A 15,748-nucleotide genomic window follows, 5' to 3' on the forward strand; every position below is an offset into this window, starting at 1 on the left:
GACACTGGATAAGACAGGAGAAATAGTCCAGATATAACAAACTGACCCTAGCCCCCCGACACATAAACTACTGCAGCATAAATACTGGAGGTTGAGACAAGAGGGGTCAGGAGACACTGTGGCCCCATCCGATGACAGGACCAAACAGGCAGGATATAACCCCACCCACTTTGCCAAAGCACAGCCCCCACACCACTAGAGGGATATCTTCAACCACCAACTTACCATCCTGAGACAAGGCCGAGTATAGCCCACAAAAATCTCCGCCAAGGGGGGGTGCCAACCCAGACAAGAAGGGACGGCATGCAAGAGCCCTAGTAAGCCAGTGACTCAGCCCCTGTAATAGGGTTAGAGGCAGAGAATCCCAGTGGAAAGAGGGAAACCGGCCAGGCAGAGACAGCAAGGGCGGTTCGTTGCTCCAGAGCCTTTCCATTCACCTTCACACTCCTGGGCCAGACTACACTCAATCATATGACCCACTGAAGAGATGAGTCTTCAGTGAAGACTTAAAGGTTGAGACCGAGTCTGCGTCTCTCACATGGGTAGGCAGACCGTTCCATAAAAATGGAGGTCTATAGGAGAAAGCCCTGCCTCCAGCTGTTTGCTTAGAAATTCTAGGGACAATTAGGAGGCCTGCGTCTTGTGACCGTAGCGTACAACCTGACAGCTTGAGGATCTGCATAGAAGAATGGTAGAAACTACCCAACTACAAGTGTGCCAAACTTATAGCGTCATATCCAAGAAGACTCGAGGTTGTAATCGTTGCTAAAGTGCTTCAACAAAGTACTGAGCAAAGGGTCTGAATACTTAAATGTGATATTTCAGTTGGAAAACCTTTTTTGCTTTGTCATTACGGGGTATTGTGTGTTAAATTGAGGTAATAATTTTTTTGAATACATTTTAGAATAAATAAGACAACAACGTGGATAAAGCGAAGGTGTCGGGACTACTTCCCGAATGCTCTGCACTGCATATATGATAGAGACAGGATTTTAGATTGTTGCTGTTTCTGAACGAACATATTTCCATAAATATTGAATGAAATAAATAATATAAATAAATGCTTCTAATTATTATTATTATTATTATTATTATTTATTATTATTAAATTGTATTATTATTATTATTATTATGCCACTTATTATTTATTATTGTGGGTAGGCCAGTGATACAAACTCCCAATTTAATACATTTCAAATATTCCAAGCTGGAACATAACAAACTATGAATATTCTGTTAGTACTCTGTTTGGTTCCATCACCCTGAAGGTCTTGAGATGTGATGAATAGCAGGCAGCCAACCGTAGAAAACGCTGTTTCACCAACTTGGAAATGGTTATCTGAACTTTTCCAATGAGAACCCTGACAGCCCTCTTCTCCCCTCTCAGGCTAACCCAACGGTGACACCTCCTGTGGCTCAGGGGTTAGAGGTCATCGGTCATCTGAATGCCCAGATATTATTATCCCGTCTTTGCTGTCAATGCCGACCAGGAACCACATGGACATCACTACCCCTCCACTCCCCATGGTGGCTCCAGAGGTCCTCAGAGTGGCCCAACACAGACACAAGAATTATTATTATTATTACCCCTACATCTATTACATTATTATTATTACCCTATTATTATTATATTATTATTACATTATTACCTATTATTATTATTATTATCTATTATTATCCTATTATTAGGTATTATTATTACTATTATTACTATTATTACATTATTACTATTATTATTAGGTATTATTACTATTAGGTATTATTACATCTATTACATTATTATTATTATTATTATTATCTATTACATTATTACTATTATTATTACATTATTATTATTACCCCTATTATTATACCCCTACATCTATTACAGCCTTACCAATTATGTATTATCTACCATATCCTTACCAAGGTACCCCTACATCTACCACATCCTTAGGTATCCCTACCACTACACCTACCACATCCTTACCAAGGTACCCTACATCATTTCAACATCCTTACCAAACTATGTATTCTACATCTGTTTGGTTCCATCCTTACCAATGTACCCCTACATCTACCACATCCTTACCAATGTACCCCTACCACATCCTTCTCCAAGGCTACCCCTGACATCTACCACATCCTTACCAAGGTATCCCCCTGTCAACATCTACCACATCCCCTTACCAAGGTACCCCTACATCTACCACATCCTTACCAAGGTACCCCTACATCTACCACATCCTTACCAAGGTACCCCTACATCTACCACATCCTTACTAAGGTACCCCTACATCTACCACATCCTTACCAAGGTACCCCTACACACTACACCTACCACATCCTTACCAAGGTACCCCTACATCTACCACATCCTTACCAAGGTACCCCTACATCTACCACATCCTTACCAAGGTACCCCTACATCTACCACATCCTTACCAAGGTACCCCTACATCTACCACATCCTTACCAAGGTACCCCTACTACATCCTACAGGTACCCTACCACATCTAACCACAGCCTTACCAAGGTACACACTACATCTACCACATCCTTACCAAGGTACCCCTACATCTACCACATCCTTACCAAGGTACCCCTACACACTACACCTACCACATCCTAACCAAGGTACCCCTACACCTACCACATCCTTACCAAGGTACCCCTACACCTACCACATCCTTACCGAGGTACCCCTACACCTACCACATCCTTACCGAGGTACCCCTACATCTACCACATCCTTACCAAGGTACCCCTACATCTACCACATCCTTACCAAGGTACTCCCCTACATCTACATCCTTACCAAGGTACCCCTACATCTACCACATCCTTACCGAGGTACCCCTACATCTACCACATCCTTACCAAGGTACCCCTACCACATCCTTACCAAGGTACCCCTACATCTACCACATCCTTACCAAGGTACCCCTACCACATCCTTACCGAGGTACCCCTACATCTACCACATCCTTACCAAGGTACCCCTACATCTACCACATCCTTACCAAGGTACCCCTACATCTACCACATCCTTACCAAGGTACCCCTACACCTACCACATCCTTACCAAGGTACCCCTAAATCTACCACATCCTTACCGAGGTACCCCCCACTATCCTACCAAGGTCCCCCTACCACATCCGTACAAAAGTTTGGGTCATCTAGACATATATAATTTTGTCCATTACATCTACCACATCAAATTATCTGAAATACAGTATAGACATCTACCACATCCTTGAAACCTTATTTTTAAGGAAACAAAACCCTACCACATCCTTACCAAGAGGCCCATTATCAGCACATCACACCTGTGTTCCAATGGAATATCTACATACAACCTACACTACCGTTCAAAAGTTTGGGTCACTTAGAAATATATAATTTTGTCCATTAAAATAACATCAAATCCTGTGTTCCAATGGAATATGTTAATGTTGTAAATGACCATTATCAGCAACCATCATCCTTTTCCAATGGAATATCTACATAGGCGTACAGACCACCATTATCAGCAACCATCACTCCTGTGTTCCAATGGAATATCTACATAGGAGTACAGAGGCCCATTATCAGCAACCATCACTCCTGTGTTCCAATGGAATATCTACATAGGAGTACAGAGACCCATTATCAGCAACCATCACTCCTGTGTTCCAATGGCACGTTGTGTTAACTAATCAAGTTTATAATTTTAAAAGGTTTATTGATCATTAGAAAACCCTATTGCTATTGTGTTAGCAGAGCTGTTAACTGTTGTTGTCATTAAAAAAAGCAATAAAACCGGCCTTCTTTAGCCTAGCTGAGTATCTGGAGCATCATCATTTGTGGGTTCGATTACAGGCTCAAAATGGCCAGAAACAAAGACCTTTCTTCTGAAACCTATATCTACCTAAGGTACCCCTAGAATATGTCTCATGGTCTGACAATCACCGCTGTAGCTCTGCCACATTGCCCCGCATGTGCGGAAGGGCGGATGTCGTGGATTGAGAGACAGCCCATATGCAAAATAACCCATATCTCTAGTTTAAATAGTTGGATTTTTTTAAATTCTGCTTAATTTGATTTATGCGGGACATTTTTTTTTTTAAGAGTGTGTGTGTTGTGTTTTCAGGGGGAGATAAAGCTGTCCGTCACCATAGAGGATGAGGCCAACCAGGAGCTGCCGTCAGCAGTGCAGCTGTTCAGACCCATCCGACAGCATGTCTATGGGGTTCTCTTCAGCCTGGCTGAAGCCAAGAAGAAGGCTGAGAGACTAGCCATGAGGCGCAACCGTCTGCCTGAATGTAAGACACTGCTACCTACCTCTACTACTAATGTAAGAAACTACTACCTACCTATACTACTAATGTAGAAACTACTACCTACCTATACTACTAATGTAGAAACTACTACCTACCTATACTACTAATGTAGAAACTACTGCCTACCTATACTACTAATGTAGAAACTACTACCTACCTATACTCTACTACTAATGTAGAAACTACTACCTACCTATAATACTAATGTAGAAACTACTACCTACCTATACTCTACTACTAATGTAGAAACTACTACCTACCTATACTACTAATGTAGAAACTACTACCTACCTATACTACTAATGTAGAAACTACTACCTACCTATACAACTAATGTAGAAACTACTACCTACCTATACTACTAATGTAGAAACTACTACCTACCTATACTACTAATGTAGAAACTACTACCTACCTATACTACTAATTTAGAAACTACTACCTACCTATACTACTAATGTAGAAACTACTACCTACCTATACTACTAATGTAGAAACTACTACCTACCTATACTACTAATGTAGAAACTACTGCCTACCTATACTCTACTACTAACGTAGAAACTACTACCTACCAATACTACTAACGTAGAAACTACTACCTACCTATACTACTAATGTAGAAACTACTACCTACCAATACTACTAACGTAGAAACTACTACCTACAGTTGAAGTTGGAAGTTTACATACGCTTAGGTTGGAGTCATTAAAACTCGTTTTTCAACCACTCCACAAATTTCTTGTTAACAAACTATAGCTTTGGCAAGTCAGTTAGGACATCTACTTTGTGCATGACACAAGTCATTTTCCCAAAAATTGCTTACAGACAGATTATTTCACTGTATCACAATTCCAGTGGTTCAGAAGTTTACATACACTAAGTTGACTGTGCCTTTAAACAGCTTGAAAAATTCCAGGAAATGATGTCATGGCTTTAGAAGCTTCTGATAGGCTAATTGACATAATTTGAGTCAATTGGAGGTGTACCTGTGGATGTATTTCAAGGCCTACCTTCAAACTCAGTGCCTCTTTGCTTGATATCATGGGAAAATCTAAAGAAATCAGCCAAGACTTCAGAAAATAACTGTAGACCTCCACAAGTCTGGTTCATCCTTTGGGAGCAATTTTCAAACACCTGAAGGTAACACGTTCATCTGTACAAACAATAGTACGCAAGAATAAACACCATGGGACCACGCAGCCGTCATACTGCTCAGGAAGGAGACGCGTTCTGTCTCCTAGAGATGAACATACTTTGGTACAAAAAGTGAAAATCAATCCCAGAACAACAGCAAAGGACCTTGTGAAGATGCTGGAGGAAACGGGCACAAAAGTATCTATATCCACAGTAAAACGAGTCCTATATCGACATCCTGAAAGGCCGTTTCCAAAACCGCCATAAAGTCAGACCACTGCATGACCATCATTATGTTTGGAGGAAAAGGGGGAGGCTTGCAAGCCGAAGAACACCATCCCAACCGTGAAGCACAGGGGTGGCAGCATCATGTTGTGGAGGTGCTCTGCTGCAGGAAGGACTGGTGCACTTCACAAAATAGATGGCATCATGAGGCAGGAAAATTATGTGGATATATTGAAGCAACATCTCAAGACATCAGTCAGAAAGTTAAAGCTTGGTCGCAAATGGGTCTTCCAAATGGACAATGACCCCAAGCATACTTCCAAAGTTTTGGCAAAATGGCTTAAGGACAACAAAGTCAAGGTATTGGAGTGGCCATCACAAAGCCCTGACCTCAATCCTATAGAAAATTTGTGGGCAGAACTGAAAAAGCGTGTGTGAGCAAGGAGGCCTACAAACTTGACTCAGTTACACCAGCTCTGTCAGGAGGAATGGGCCAAAATTCACCCAACTTATTGTGGGAAGCTTGTGGAAGGCTACCCAAAACGTTTGACCCAAGTTTAACAATTTTAAAGGCAATGCTACCAAATACTAATTGAGTGTATGTAAACTTCTGACCCACTGGGAATGTGATGAAAGAAATAAAAGCTGAAATAAATCATTCTCTCTACTATTATTCTGACATTTCACATTCTTTAAATAAAGTGGTGATCCTTACTGACCGAAGACAGGGAATTTTTACTAGGATTAAATGTTGGGAATTGCGAAAAACTGAGTTTGAACGTATTTGGCTAAGGTGTATGTAAACTTCTGCCTTCAACTGTACCTATACCATACTACTAATGTAATATACTACTACCTACATTACTGTAATAAACTATTACCTACTTATGCTATACTACTGTTTGAAACTACTACCTAACTATGCTACGAATGTAAGAAACCACTGCCTACCTATACTACTAATGTAAGAAACTACTACCTACCTATACTCTACTATTAATGTAGAAACTACTACTACCTACCTACCTACCTCTATTACTAATGTAAAACTACTGCCTACTTACCTATATTACTAATGTAAGAAACTGCTAACTATGCTAATAATGTAGAAACTACTACTTACCTATACTACTAATGTAGAAACTACTACCTTCCTATGCTAATCATGTAGAAACTACTACCTTCCTATACTACTAATGTAAGAAACTGCTCCCTACCTACACTCTGCTACCAGCTAGTCTTTACTGACCAAGTCCTAGTAGAAGGCTGAGGGACTGGGACGCCACCGTCATCACGGCCGACCAGCAACAGCTTCAAATCTGACAGGAAGGGTTTCTAACATCAGTATCCTAGAGGTCATCTTTTGTTGTTGTGTCTTTGAGCAAAGCTCTTCATCTGGGGCGGCAGGGTAGCCTAGTGGTTAGAGTGTAGAGGCGGCAGGGTAGCCTAGTGGTTAGAGTGTGGAGGTGGCAGGTAGCCTAGTGGTTAGAGTGTAGAGGTGGCAGGGTAGCCTAGTGGTTAGAGTGTAGAGGCGGCAGGGTAGCCTAGTGGTTAGAGTGTAGAGGTGGCAGGGTAGCCTAGTGGTTAGAGTGTGGAGGTGGTAGGGTAGCCTAGTGGTTAGAGTGTAGGGGCGGCAGGGTAGCCTAGTGGTTAGAGTGTGGAGGTGGCAGGTAGCCTAGTGGTTAGAGTGTTGGACGAGTAACCGAAAGGTTGCAAGTTCAAATCCCCGAGCTGGAAAGGTACAAATCTGTCGTTAACCCACTGTTCCTAGGCCGTCATTGAAAATAAGAATTTGTTCTTAACTGACTTGCCTAGTTAAATAAAGGTTAAAAAATAAACATCTCTAAACTGCTCCCTATACTGAGACTGACCCAACCCCTCAGTGTATTTATTGCTATTTGTGACCGACCACCTCAATGGTCGGTCTTATGTTGCAAAATTTGAAATAGTGTTTTATACATTTGATTAAAGCATAGACTTGGCTAGAAAATGGTATATCATACGCTGCTGTTGAGGAACAATGGGAAAGTAATTCTGATTTGAAAGTTGATAAACTTGTTAACCCACTTTTGGAGAAAATGGCCCTTGAATGTTTTGGCACACCTACTGGAGAGCTGTATACACCCATTCAGCATCGTTCACACCCTCTTAAGCCTTAGCCCCACCCATTCAGCATCGTTCACACCCTCTTAAGCCTTAGCCCCACCCATTCAGCATCGTTCACACCCTCTTAAGCCTTAGCCTCACCCATCTCTTTAAGGATCCACATGTGAGGCCATGTTTTAAACACAGTGAGTAGTTTAGTAAACAACCAAAGATTTAAAGACTAAATATTGTAAAAGTAGTAGCCTTCAATAAGGAAAAACTCCTGGTAAAAATACACTATCTGCAAGTTGTTCTTGACATTACTGTCTCTGGTAAACACACATGTTCATGAAATACAATAGATGGCTGTAATCACCCCCAGACACACCTGGCTAACATGATGGGTCATGTAATCATCTGGTGAAGTGGAGTCTTTTGTTTAGACATGTAGCTAGCTTGTTAAACAATGAACCAACCCGTAATGTTCAAACAGAATGTCGTAGCTAAATGCAGTAAATGCTAGAGTATGAATCTGCAGGTAGCTAAAGCTAACCAACTAGGTTCAATGTTAGCTAGCTTGCTAACATTAGGCTACACCTAGCAATACAAATAACTTTTTGAGATAAAAATATTACTACACATAATGGTAATGTTAGCTAGCGAGCCAGCAAGCTAACATTCGCTCGCTAGCAAACAGTGTGCTTTTAACTTCTTGCGTCGAGCCATCCCGGATCCGGGATCGTGACTACAGCCTCAAGCCCATTACCATAACGCAACGTTAACTATTCATGAAAATCGCAAATGAAATGAAATCAATATGCTAGCTCTCAAGCTTAGCCTTTTGTTAACAGCACTGTCATCTCAGATTTTCAAAATATGCTTCTCAACCATAGCAAAAACAAGCATTTGTGTAACAGTATTGATAGCTATTGATAGCTAGCGTAGCATTTAGCGTTAGCATTCAGCAGGCAACATTTTCACAAAAAAACAGAAAAGCATTCAAATAAAATCATTTACCTTTGAAGAACTTCAGATGTTTTCAATGAGGAGACTCTCAGTTACATAGCAAATGTTCCGTTTTTACAAAAATATTATTTGTCTTGACAAATCGCTCCGTTTTCTTCATCACGTTTGGGTAAGAAAAAAAAGGAAAATTAAGTCATTTAAACGCAAACTTTTTTCCAAATTAACTCCATAATATCGACAGAAACATGGCAAACGATGTTTAGAATCAATCCTCAAGGTGTTTTTCACATATCTATCGATGATAAATCCTTCGTGGCAGTTGACTTTTTCCTGTGAAGAAATGGAACGAGCATGGACCAAGAGATTACGCAATAATTTCGACACAGGACACCGGGCGGACACCTGGTAAATGTAGTCTCTTATGGTCAATCTTCCAATGATATGCCTACAAATACGTCACAATGCTGCAGACATCTTGGAGAAACGGCAGGCTCATTCCTGGCGCGTTCACAGCCATATAAGGAGACATTGGAACACAGCGCCTTCAGAATCTGGGGCATTTCCTGTATGAAACTTCATCATGGTTTCGCCTGTATCATTAGTTCTGGGGCACTCACAGATAATATCTTTGGAAAGAAAAAACTTGTTTCCAAAACTGTCAATTACATGCCGAGTCGAGCATCTTTTTGTGAAAAAATATCTTGTTTAAAACGAGAACGTTTTTTATCCAAAAATTAAAAGAGCGCCCCCTATCTCGAAGAAGTTAACTTGCAATGAAAATTACTTTCTGACAAAATTAGAACCGTATAATATCTGAAAATGAGTTAGACTCGGGCATTCAGAAAGTTTACCCTTTTGTCTTTTTCCACATGACTTATTCTGAAATATATCAATCTACACCCAATAATGACAAAGAAAAAAGGGTTTAGACATTTTAACAATTGTTTTACAAAAAAAAAAAACTGATCACAAAAAATGAAAATATCACATTTACATTAATATTCAGACCTTTTACTCAGTACTTTGTTGATGCACCTTTGGCTGTGATTACAGCCTTGAGTGTTCTTTGGTATGATGCTACAAGCTTGGTACACATGTATTTTGGGAGTGTCTCCCATTTATCTCTGCAGATCCTCTCAAGCTCTGTCAGGTTGGTTGGGGAGTGTTGCTGCACAGCTATTTTCAGGTCTCTCCAGAGATGTTCGATCAGGTTCAAGTCCGGGCTCTGGCTGGGCCACTCAAGGACATTCAGAGACTTGTCCCGAAGCCACTCCTGAGTTGTCTTTGCTGTGTGCTTAGGGTCATTGTCCTGTCGGAAGGTGAACCTTGACCCCAGTCTGAGGTCCTGAGGGCTCTGGAGCAGGTTTTCATCAAGGATCTCTCTGTACTTTGCTCCGTTAATCTTTCCCTCGATCCTGACTAGTCTCCCAGTCCCTGACACTGAAAAACATCCCCACAGCATGATGCTGCCACCACCATGCTTCACCGTAGGGATGGTGCCAGGTTTCCTCCAGACGTGATGCTTGGCATTCAGACCAAAGAGTTCAATCTTGTTTTCATCAGACCAGAGAATCTTGTTTCTCATGGTCTGAGAGTCTTTAGGTGCCTTTTGGCAAATTCCGAGCGGCATGTCATGTACCTTTTTACTGAGGAGTGGCTTCCGTCTGGCCACTCTACCATAGAATCCTGATTGGTGGAGTGCTGCAGAGATGGTTGTCCTTCAGGAAGGTTCTTCCATCTCCACAGAGGATCAGAGGGCCACTCCCTGACCAAGGCACTTCAAATCAAATCAAATCAAATTTATTTGTCACATACACATGGTTAGCAGATGTTAATGCGAGTGTAGCGAAAAGCTTGTGCTTCTAGTTCCGACAATGCAGTAATAACCAACAAGTAATCTAACTAACAATTCCAAAACTACTGTCTTATACACAGTGTAAGGGGATAAGAATATGTACATAAGGATATATGAATGAGTGATGGTACAGGGCAGCATAGGCAAGATTGCTCAGCTTGGCCAGGCGGCCAGCTCTAGGAAGATTCTTGTTGGTTACAAACTTCTTCCATTTAAGAATGATGGAGGCCACTGTGTTCTTGGGGACCTTCAATGCTGCAGAATGATGGAGGCCACTGTGTTCATTTAAGAATGATGGAGGCCACTGTGTTCTTGGGGACCTTCAATGCCTGTCTCTTGGGGACCTTCAATACTGCAGAATGATGGAGGCCACTGTGTTCTTGGGGACCTTCAATGCTGCAGAATGATGGAGGTCACTGTGTTCTTGGGGACCTTCAATCCTGTCTCGGAGCTCTACGGACAATTCCTTTGACCTCATGGCTTGTTTTTTTCTCTGACGTGCACTGTCAACTGTGGGACATTATATAGACAGGTGTGTCTCTTTCCAAATCATGTCTAAGGAATTTAATTGACCACAGGTGGAGTCCAAACAAGTTGTAGAAACATCTCAAAGATGATCAATGGAAACAGGATGCACCTTCGTTTAATTTCGAGTCTCATAGCAAAGGGGTCTGAATACTAATGTAAATAATATATTTTTATTTTATATTTTTAATACATTTCCAATTAAAAATGTCTAAAAACACTTTTAAAAATTAAAAGTGTCTGTTTTCACTTGGTCATTATGTGGTATTATTAGATTGAGGAGGAAATGTTATTTTATTTAATCCATTGTAGAATAATGTAAGTAAGTAAAAGGGAAGGGGTCTGAATACTTTCCGAATGTAGATGGGTGACCGCTTCACGGCAGAGCGGATCCTCTTTAAAACTTTAGTAAGACGCTCTGTGTCATTTCTGTTTGTCTGGTCCGTTGTGTCAAGTCACTCCGGTTCATCACAATATTATTACCCCCCCCACTGATCTTGTCGATTAGCGCCTGCAAAATTCACTGCAGCAATGTTGTTGAGAGCACTTGCAACACTATTGCAGTTGTCTCCGTGGCTAACGTTATACGTTATCTTTTCAAAAACTCTTCGCTAGCAGGAATTATCTACACATACCGAGCAGCTCCTGTTATAGACATTATCTCAGCCAATCATGGCTAGCGGGAAGGTGACTGGCTTTGTCCATGGCTAAACCAAATAGGTTCGTAATTGAACTATTTACAGATGGCATCCAAGTTTGTAACAAGTCACATGAAAGTTCACGTTACCGAAGGCATTTCTGCCCAAAACGCATTTTAATAACATAAAAAAGGGGTCAGAGGTCAAAGGTTAATGTTACTAATGTGTTCCAGACCCCCCTGTGGCAGTGAAGGAGTGGGTGTGTTAGGGTCAGAGGTCAGGGTTAATGTTACTAATGTGTTCCAGACCCCCCTGTGGCAGTGAAGGAGTGGGTGTGTTAGGGTCAGAGGTCAGGGTTAATGTTACTATTGTGTTCCAGACCCCCCTGTGGCAGTGAAGGAGTGGGTGTGTTAGGGTCAGAGGTCAGGGTTAATGTTACTATTGTGTTCCAGACCCCCCTGTGGCAGTGAAGGAGTGGGTGTGTTAGGGTCAGAGGTCAGGGTTAATGTTATTGTGTTCCAGACCCCCCTGTGGCAGTGAAGGAGTGGGCGTGTTAGGGTCAGAGGTCAGGGTTAATGTCACTAATGTGTTCCAGACCCCCCTGTGGCAGTGAAGGAGTGGGCGGCCTACAAGGGGAAGTCCCCCCACACCCCAGAGCTGGTGGAGGCTCTTCCCTTCAGAGAGTGGACCTGTCCAAACCTGAAGAAGCTGTGGCTGGGCAAGGCTGTGGAGGATAAGAACGGCAGGATGAGGGCCTTCCTGGCCTGTATGAGGTCAGATGCCCCAGCCATGCTCAACCCAGCCTGCGTCCCCACACATCTCCTGGTTCTCTGCTGCGTGTTGAGGTGAGGGAACACACACACACACACACACACACACACACACACACACACTGAGAGGCAGACAAATGATCTGTAGTTTTCTGCTGAGTGTCTACTGTATTGTTCTGTGTTGAGAGGTAATGTAAGACCTGATCAGACAGCGTTACTAAAATCCGATCATTACTAAGGTCAGTTCCTGTATGTTGTCATGTTGTAAATTTGCCTTGTGTTTCTGTTCTAGGTTTATGTTACAATGGCCAGGAGTACGAGTTTTGCGTGGTAAGGAACTGGACGCGTTCCTAGCCCAAGCACTTTCTCCTAAACTGTATGAGCCTGAACAGCTGCAGGAACTCAAGGTGATTTTGTAGCGAGTCTGAGGAGTGTCCTGAAACCACCCAGTGGCAGACAGTGGTATTACACGCTTCTTTCACACACCCACCTTAACAATTCTCCTGGACTAGGCTTCCGAAACCATTGATAACTTCCCAGGTTTTCCAGAATTCCTAGTTGGAAGAGTCTGGATTTCTAACCTGATTCAGGGAATTTTCCAAAGGGCATTTCTGGAAAACCTGGTAATTTGGTGAAAGTTACGTGAGTTTCCAACCCTATCCTGGACTGAACCGCTGTAGAGGTTCTCTTCTGTAGTCCAGTAGTATGTGTACTCTGGGTCCAGGAAACAGTCCCCATCAGTTGGGTAACCTATCAGATCCTCCCAACTGGGCTGTTCTGAGTTGGTCCATTTCAACATGTTTCTCAGAGAGGATAGGTGGACTGACGAGACTCTAGGTGGTTCTACAGGACACTGCTCATATTGTCTGAACAATAATGTGCTTAACTACTCTAAACATGAACCAGCTGTCTGTGTGAATGCCTGGCTGGCTGGCTACGTGGATGGCTGGCTTCGTGGATGGCTGGCTACGTGGATGGCTGGCTACGTGGATGGCTGGCTACGTGGATGGCTGGCTACGTGGCTGGCTGGCTACGTGGATGGCTGGCTCGGTGTGGTTGGCTGGCTGGCTACGTGGTTGGCTGGCTGGCTACGTGGTTGGCTGGCTGGCTACGTGGATGGCTGGCTGGCTACGTGGATGGCTGGCTGGCTACGTGGATGGCTGGCTGGCTCGGTGTGGCTGGCTGGCTGGCTACGTGGATGGCTGGCTGGCTCGGTGTGGATGGCTGGCTCGGTGTGGATGGCTGGCTCGGTGTGGATGGCTGGCTGGCTCGGTGTGGATGGCTGGCTCGGTGTGGATGGCTGGCTGGCTACGTGGATGGCTGGCTGGCTGGCTACGTGGATGGCTGGCTGGCTACGTGGATGGCTGGCTGGCTCGGTGTGGATGGCTGGCTGGCTACGTGGATGGCTGGCTGGCTCGGTGTGGTTGGCTGGCTGGCTCGGTGTGGTTGGCTGTGTGACTGGTTGGCTGGCTGGCTCGGTGTGGTTGGCTGGGTGACTGGTTGGCTGGCTGGCTCGGTGTGGTTGGCTGGGTGACTGGTTGGCTGGCTGGCTCGGTGTGGCTGGCTGGCTCGGTGTGGTTGGCTGGCTGGCTACGTGGATGGCTGGCTACGTGGATGGCTGGCTACGTGGCTGGCTGGCTACGTGGCTGGCTGGCTACGTGGCTGGCTGGCTACGTGGATGGCTGGCTACGTGGCTGGCTGGCTACGTGGATGGCTGGCTACGTGGCTGGCTGGCTACGTGGATGGCTGGCTACGTGGATGGCTGGCTACGTGGATGGCTGGCTACGTGGATGGCTGGCTCGGTGTGGCTGGCTGGCTCGGTGTGGTTGGCTGGCTGGCTACGTGGATGGCTGGCTGGCTACGTGGTTGGCTGGCTGGCTACGTGGATGGCTGGCTGGCTGGCTACGTGGATGGCTGGCTGGCTCGGTGTGGTTGGCTGACTGGCTACGTGGATGGCTGGCTGGCTCGGTGTGGATGGCTGGCTCGGTGTGGATGGCTGGCTGGCTACGTGGATGGCTGGCTGGCTACGTGGATGGCTGGCTGGCTACGTGGATGGCTGGCTGGCTACGTGGATGGCTGGCGACGTGGATGGCTGGCTGGCTCGGTGTGGTTGGCTGGCTGGCTCGGTGTGGTTGGCTGTGTGACTGGTTGGCTGGCTGGCTCGGTGTGGTTGGCTGGGTGACTGGTTGGCTGGCTGGCTCGGTGTGGTTGGCTGGGTGACTGGTTGGCTGGCTGGCTCGGTGTGGTTGGCTGGCTGGCTCAGTGTGGTTGGCTGGGTGACTGGTTGGCTGGCTGGCTCAGTGTGGTTGGCTGGGTGACTGGTTGGTTGGCTCTGTGTGGTTGGCTGGGTGACTGGTTGTTTGGCTCGGTGACTGGTTGGTTGGCTCGGTGTGGTTGGCTGGGTGACTGGTTGGCTGGCTGGCTCGGTGTGGCTGGCTGGCTCGGTGTGGTTGGCTGGCTGGCTACGTGGATGGCTGGCTACGTGGCTGGCTGGCTACGTGGATGGCTGGCTACGTGGCTGGCTGGCTACGTGGCTGGCTGGCTGGCTGGTGGCTGGCTGGCTACGTGGCTGGCTGGCTACGTGGATGGCTGGCTACGTGGATGGCTGGCTGTGGCTGGCTGGCTCGGTGTGGTTGGCTGGCTGGCTATGTGGATGGCTGGCTGGCTACGTGGTTGGCTGGCTGGCTACGTGGATGGCTGGCTGGCTCGGTGTGGTTGGCTGGCTGGCTACGTGGATGGCTGGCTCGGTGTGGCTGGCTGGCTCGGTGTGGTTGGCTGGCTGGCTATGTGGATGGCTGGCTGGCTACGTGGTTGGCTGGCTGGCTACGTGGATGGCTGGCTGGCTGGCTACGTGGATGGCTGGCTGGCTCGGTGTGGATGGCTGGCTCGGTGTGGATGGCTGGCTGGCTACGTGGATGGCTGGCTGGCTACGTGGATGGCTGGCTACGTGGATGGCTGGCTACGTGGATGGCTGGCTGGCTACGTGGACGGCTGGCTGGCTACGTGGATGGCTGGCTACGTGGATGGCTGGCTGGCTACGTGGATGGCTGGCGACGTGGATGGCTGGCTGGCTCGGTGTGGTTGGCTGGCTGGCTCGGTGTGGTTGGCTGTGTGACTGGTTGGCTGGCTGGCTCGGTGTGGTTGGCTGGGTGACTGGTTGGCTGGCTGGCTCGGTGTGGTTGGCTGGCTGGCTCAGTGTGGTTGGCTGGGTGACTGGTTGGTTGGCTCTGTGTGGTTGGCTGGGTG

At 45.5% G+C, this 15,748-nt stretch overlaps 1 protein-coding gene across 1 annotated transcript in view; it reads left to right on the forward strand.

The window, feature by feature from the left end:
- The window catches only part of LOC115124820 (constitutive coactivator of PPAR-gamma-like protein 1 homolog), a 79,594-nt gene that overhangs the window by 32,631 nt on the left and 31,215 nt on the right, over positions 1–15,748 (forward strand). Inside the window, 6 exon segments of the mRNA XM_065022057.1 lie at positions 1,388–1,453; positions 1,456–1,576; positions 2,263–2,297; positions 4,112–4,283; positions 12,328–12,577; positions 12,795–12,909. Coding sequence (XP_064878129.1) covers positions 1,388–1,453; positions 1,456–1,576; positions 2,263–2,297; positions 4,112–4,283; positions 12,328–12,577; positions 12,795–12,909 — 759 coding nt within the window.

This window comes from Oncorhynchus nerka, linkage group LG2 (genome assembly GCF_034236695.1).
Source record: "Oncorhynchus nerka isolate Pitt River linkage group LG2, Oner_Uvic_2.0, whole genome shotgun sequence".
NCBI classification, from domain to species: domain Eukaryota; kingdom Metazoa; phylum Chordata; class Actinopteri; order Salmoniformes; family Salmonidae; genus Oncorhynchus; species Oncorhynchus nerka.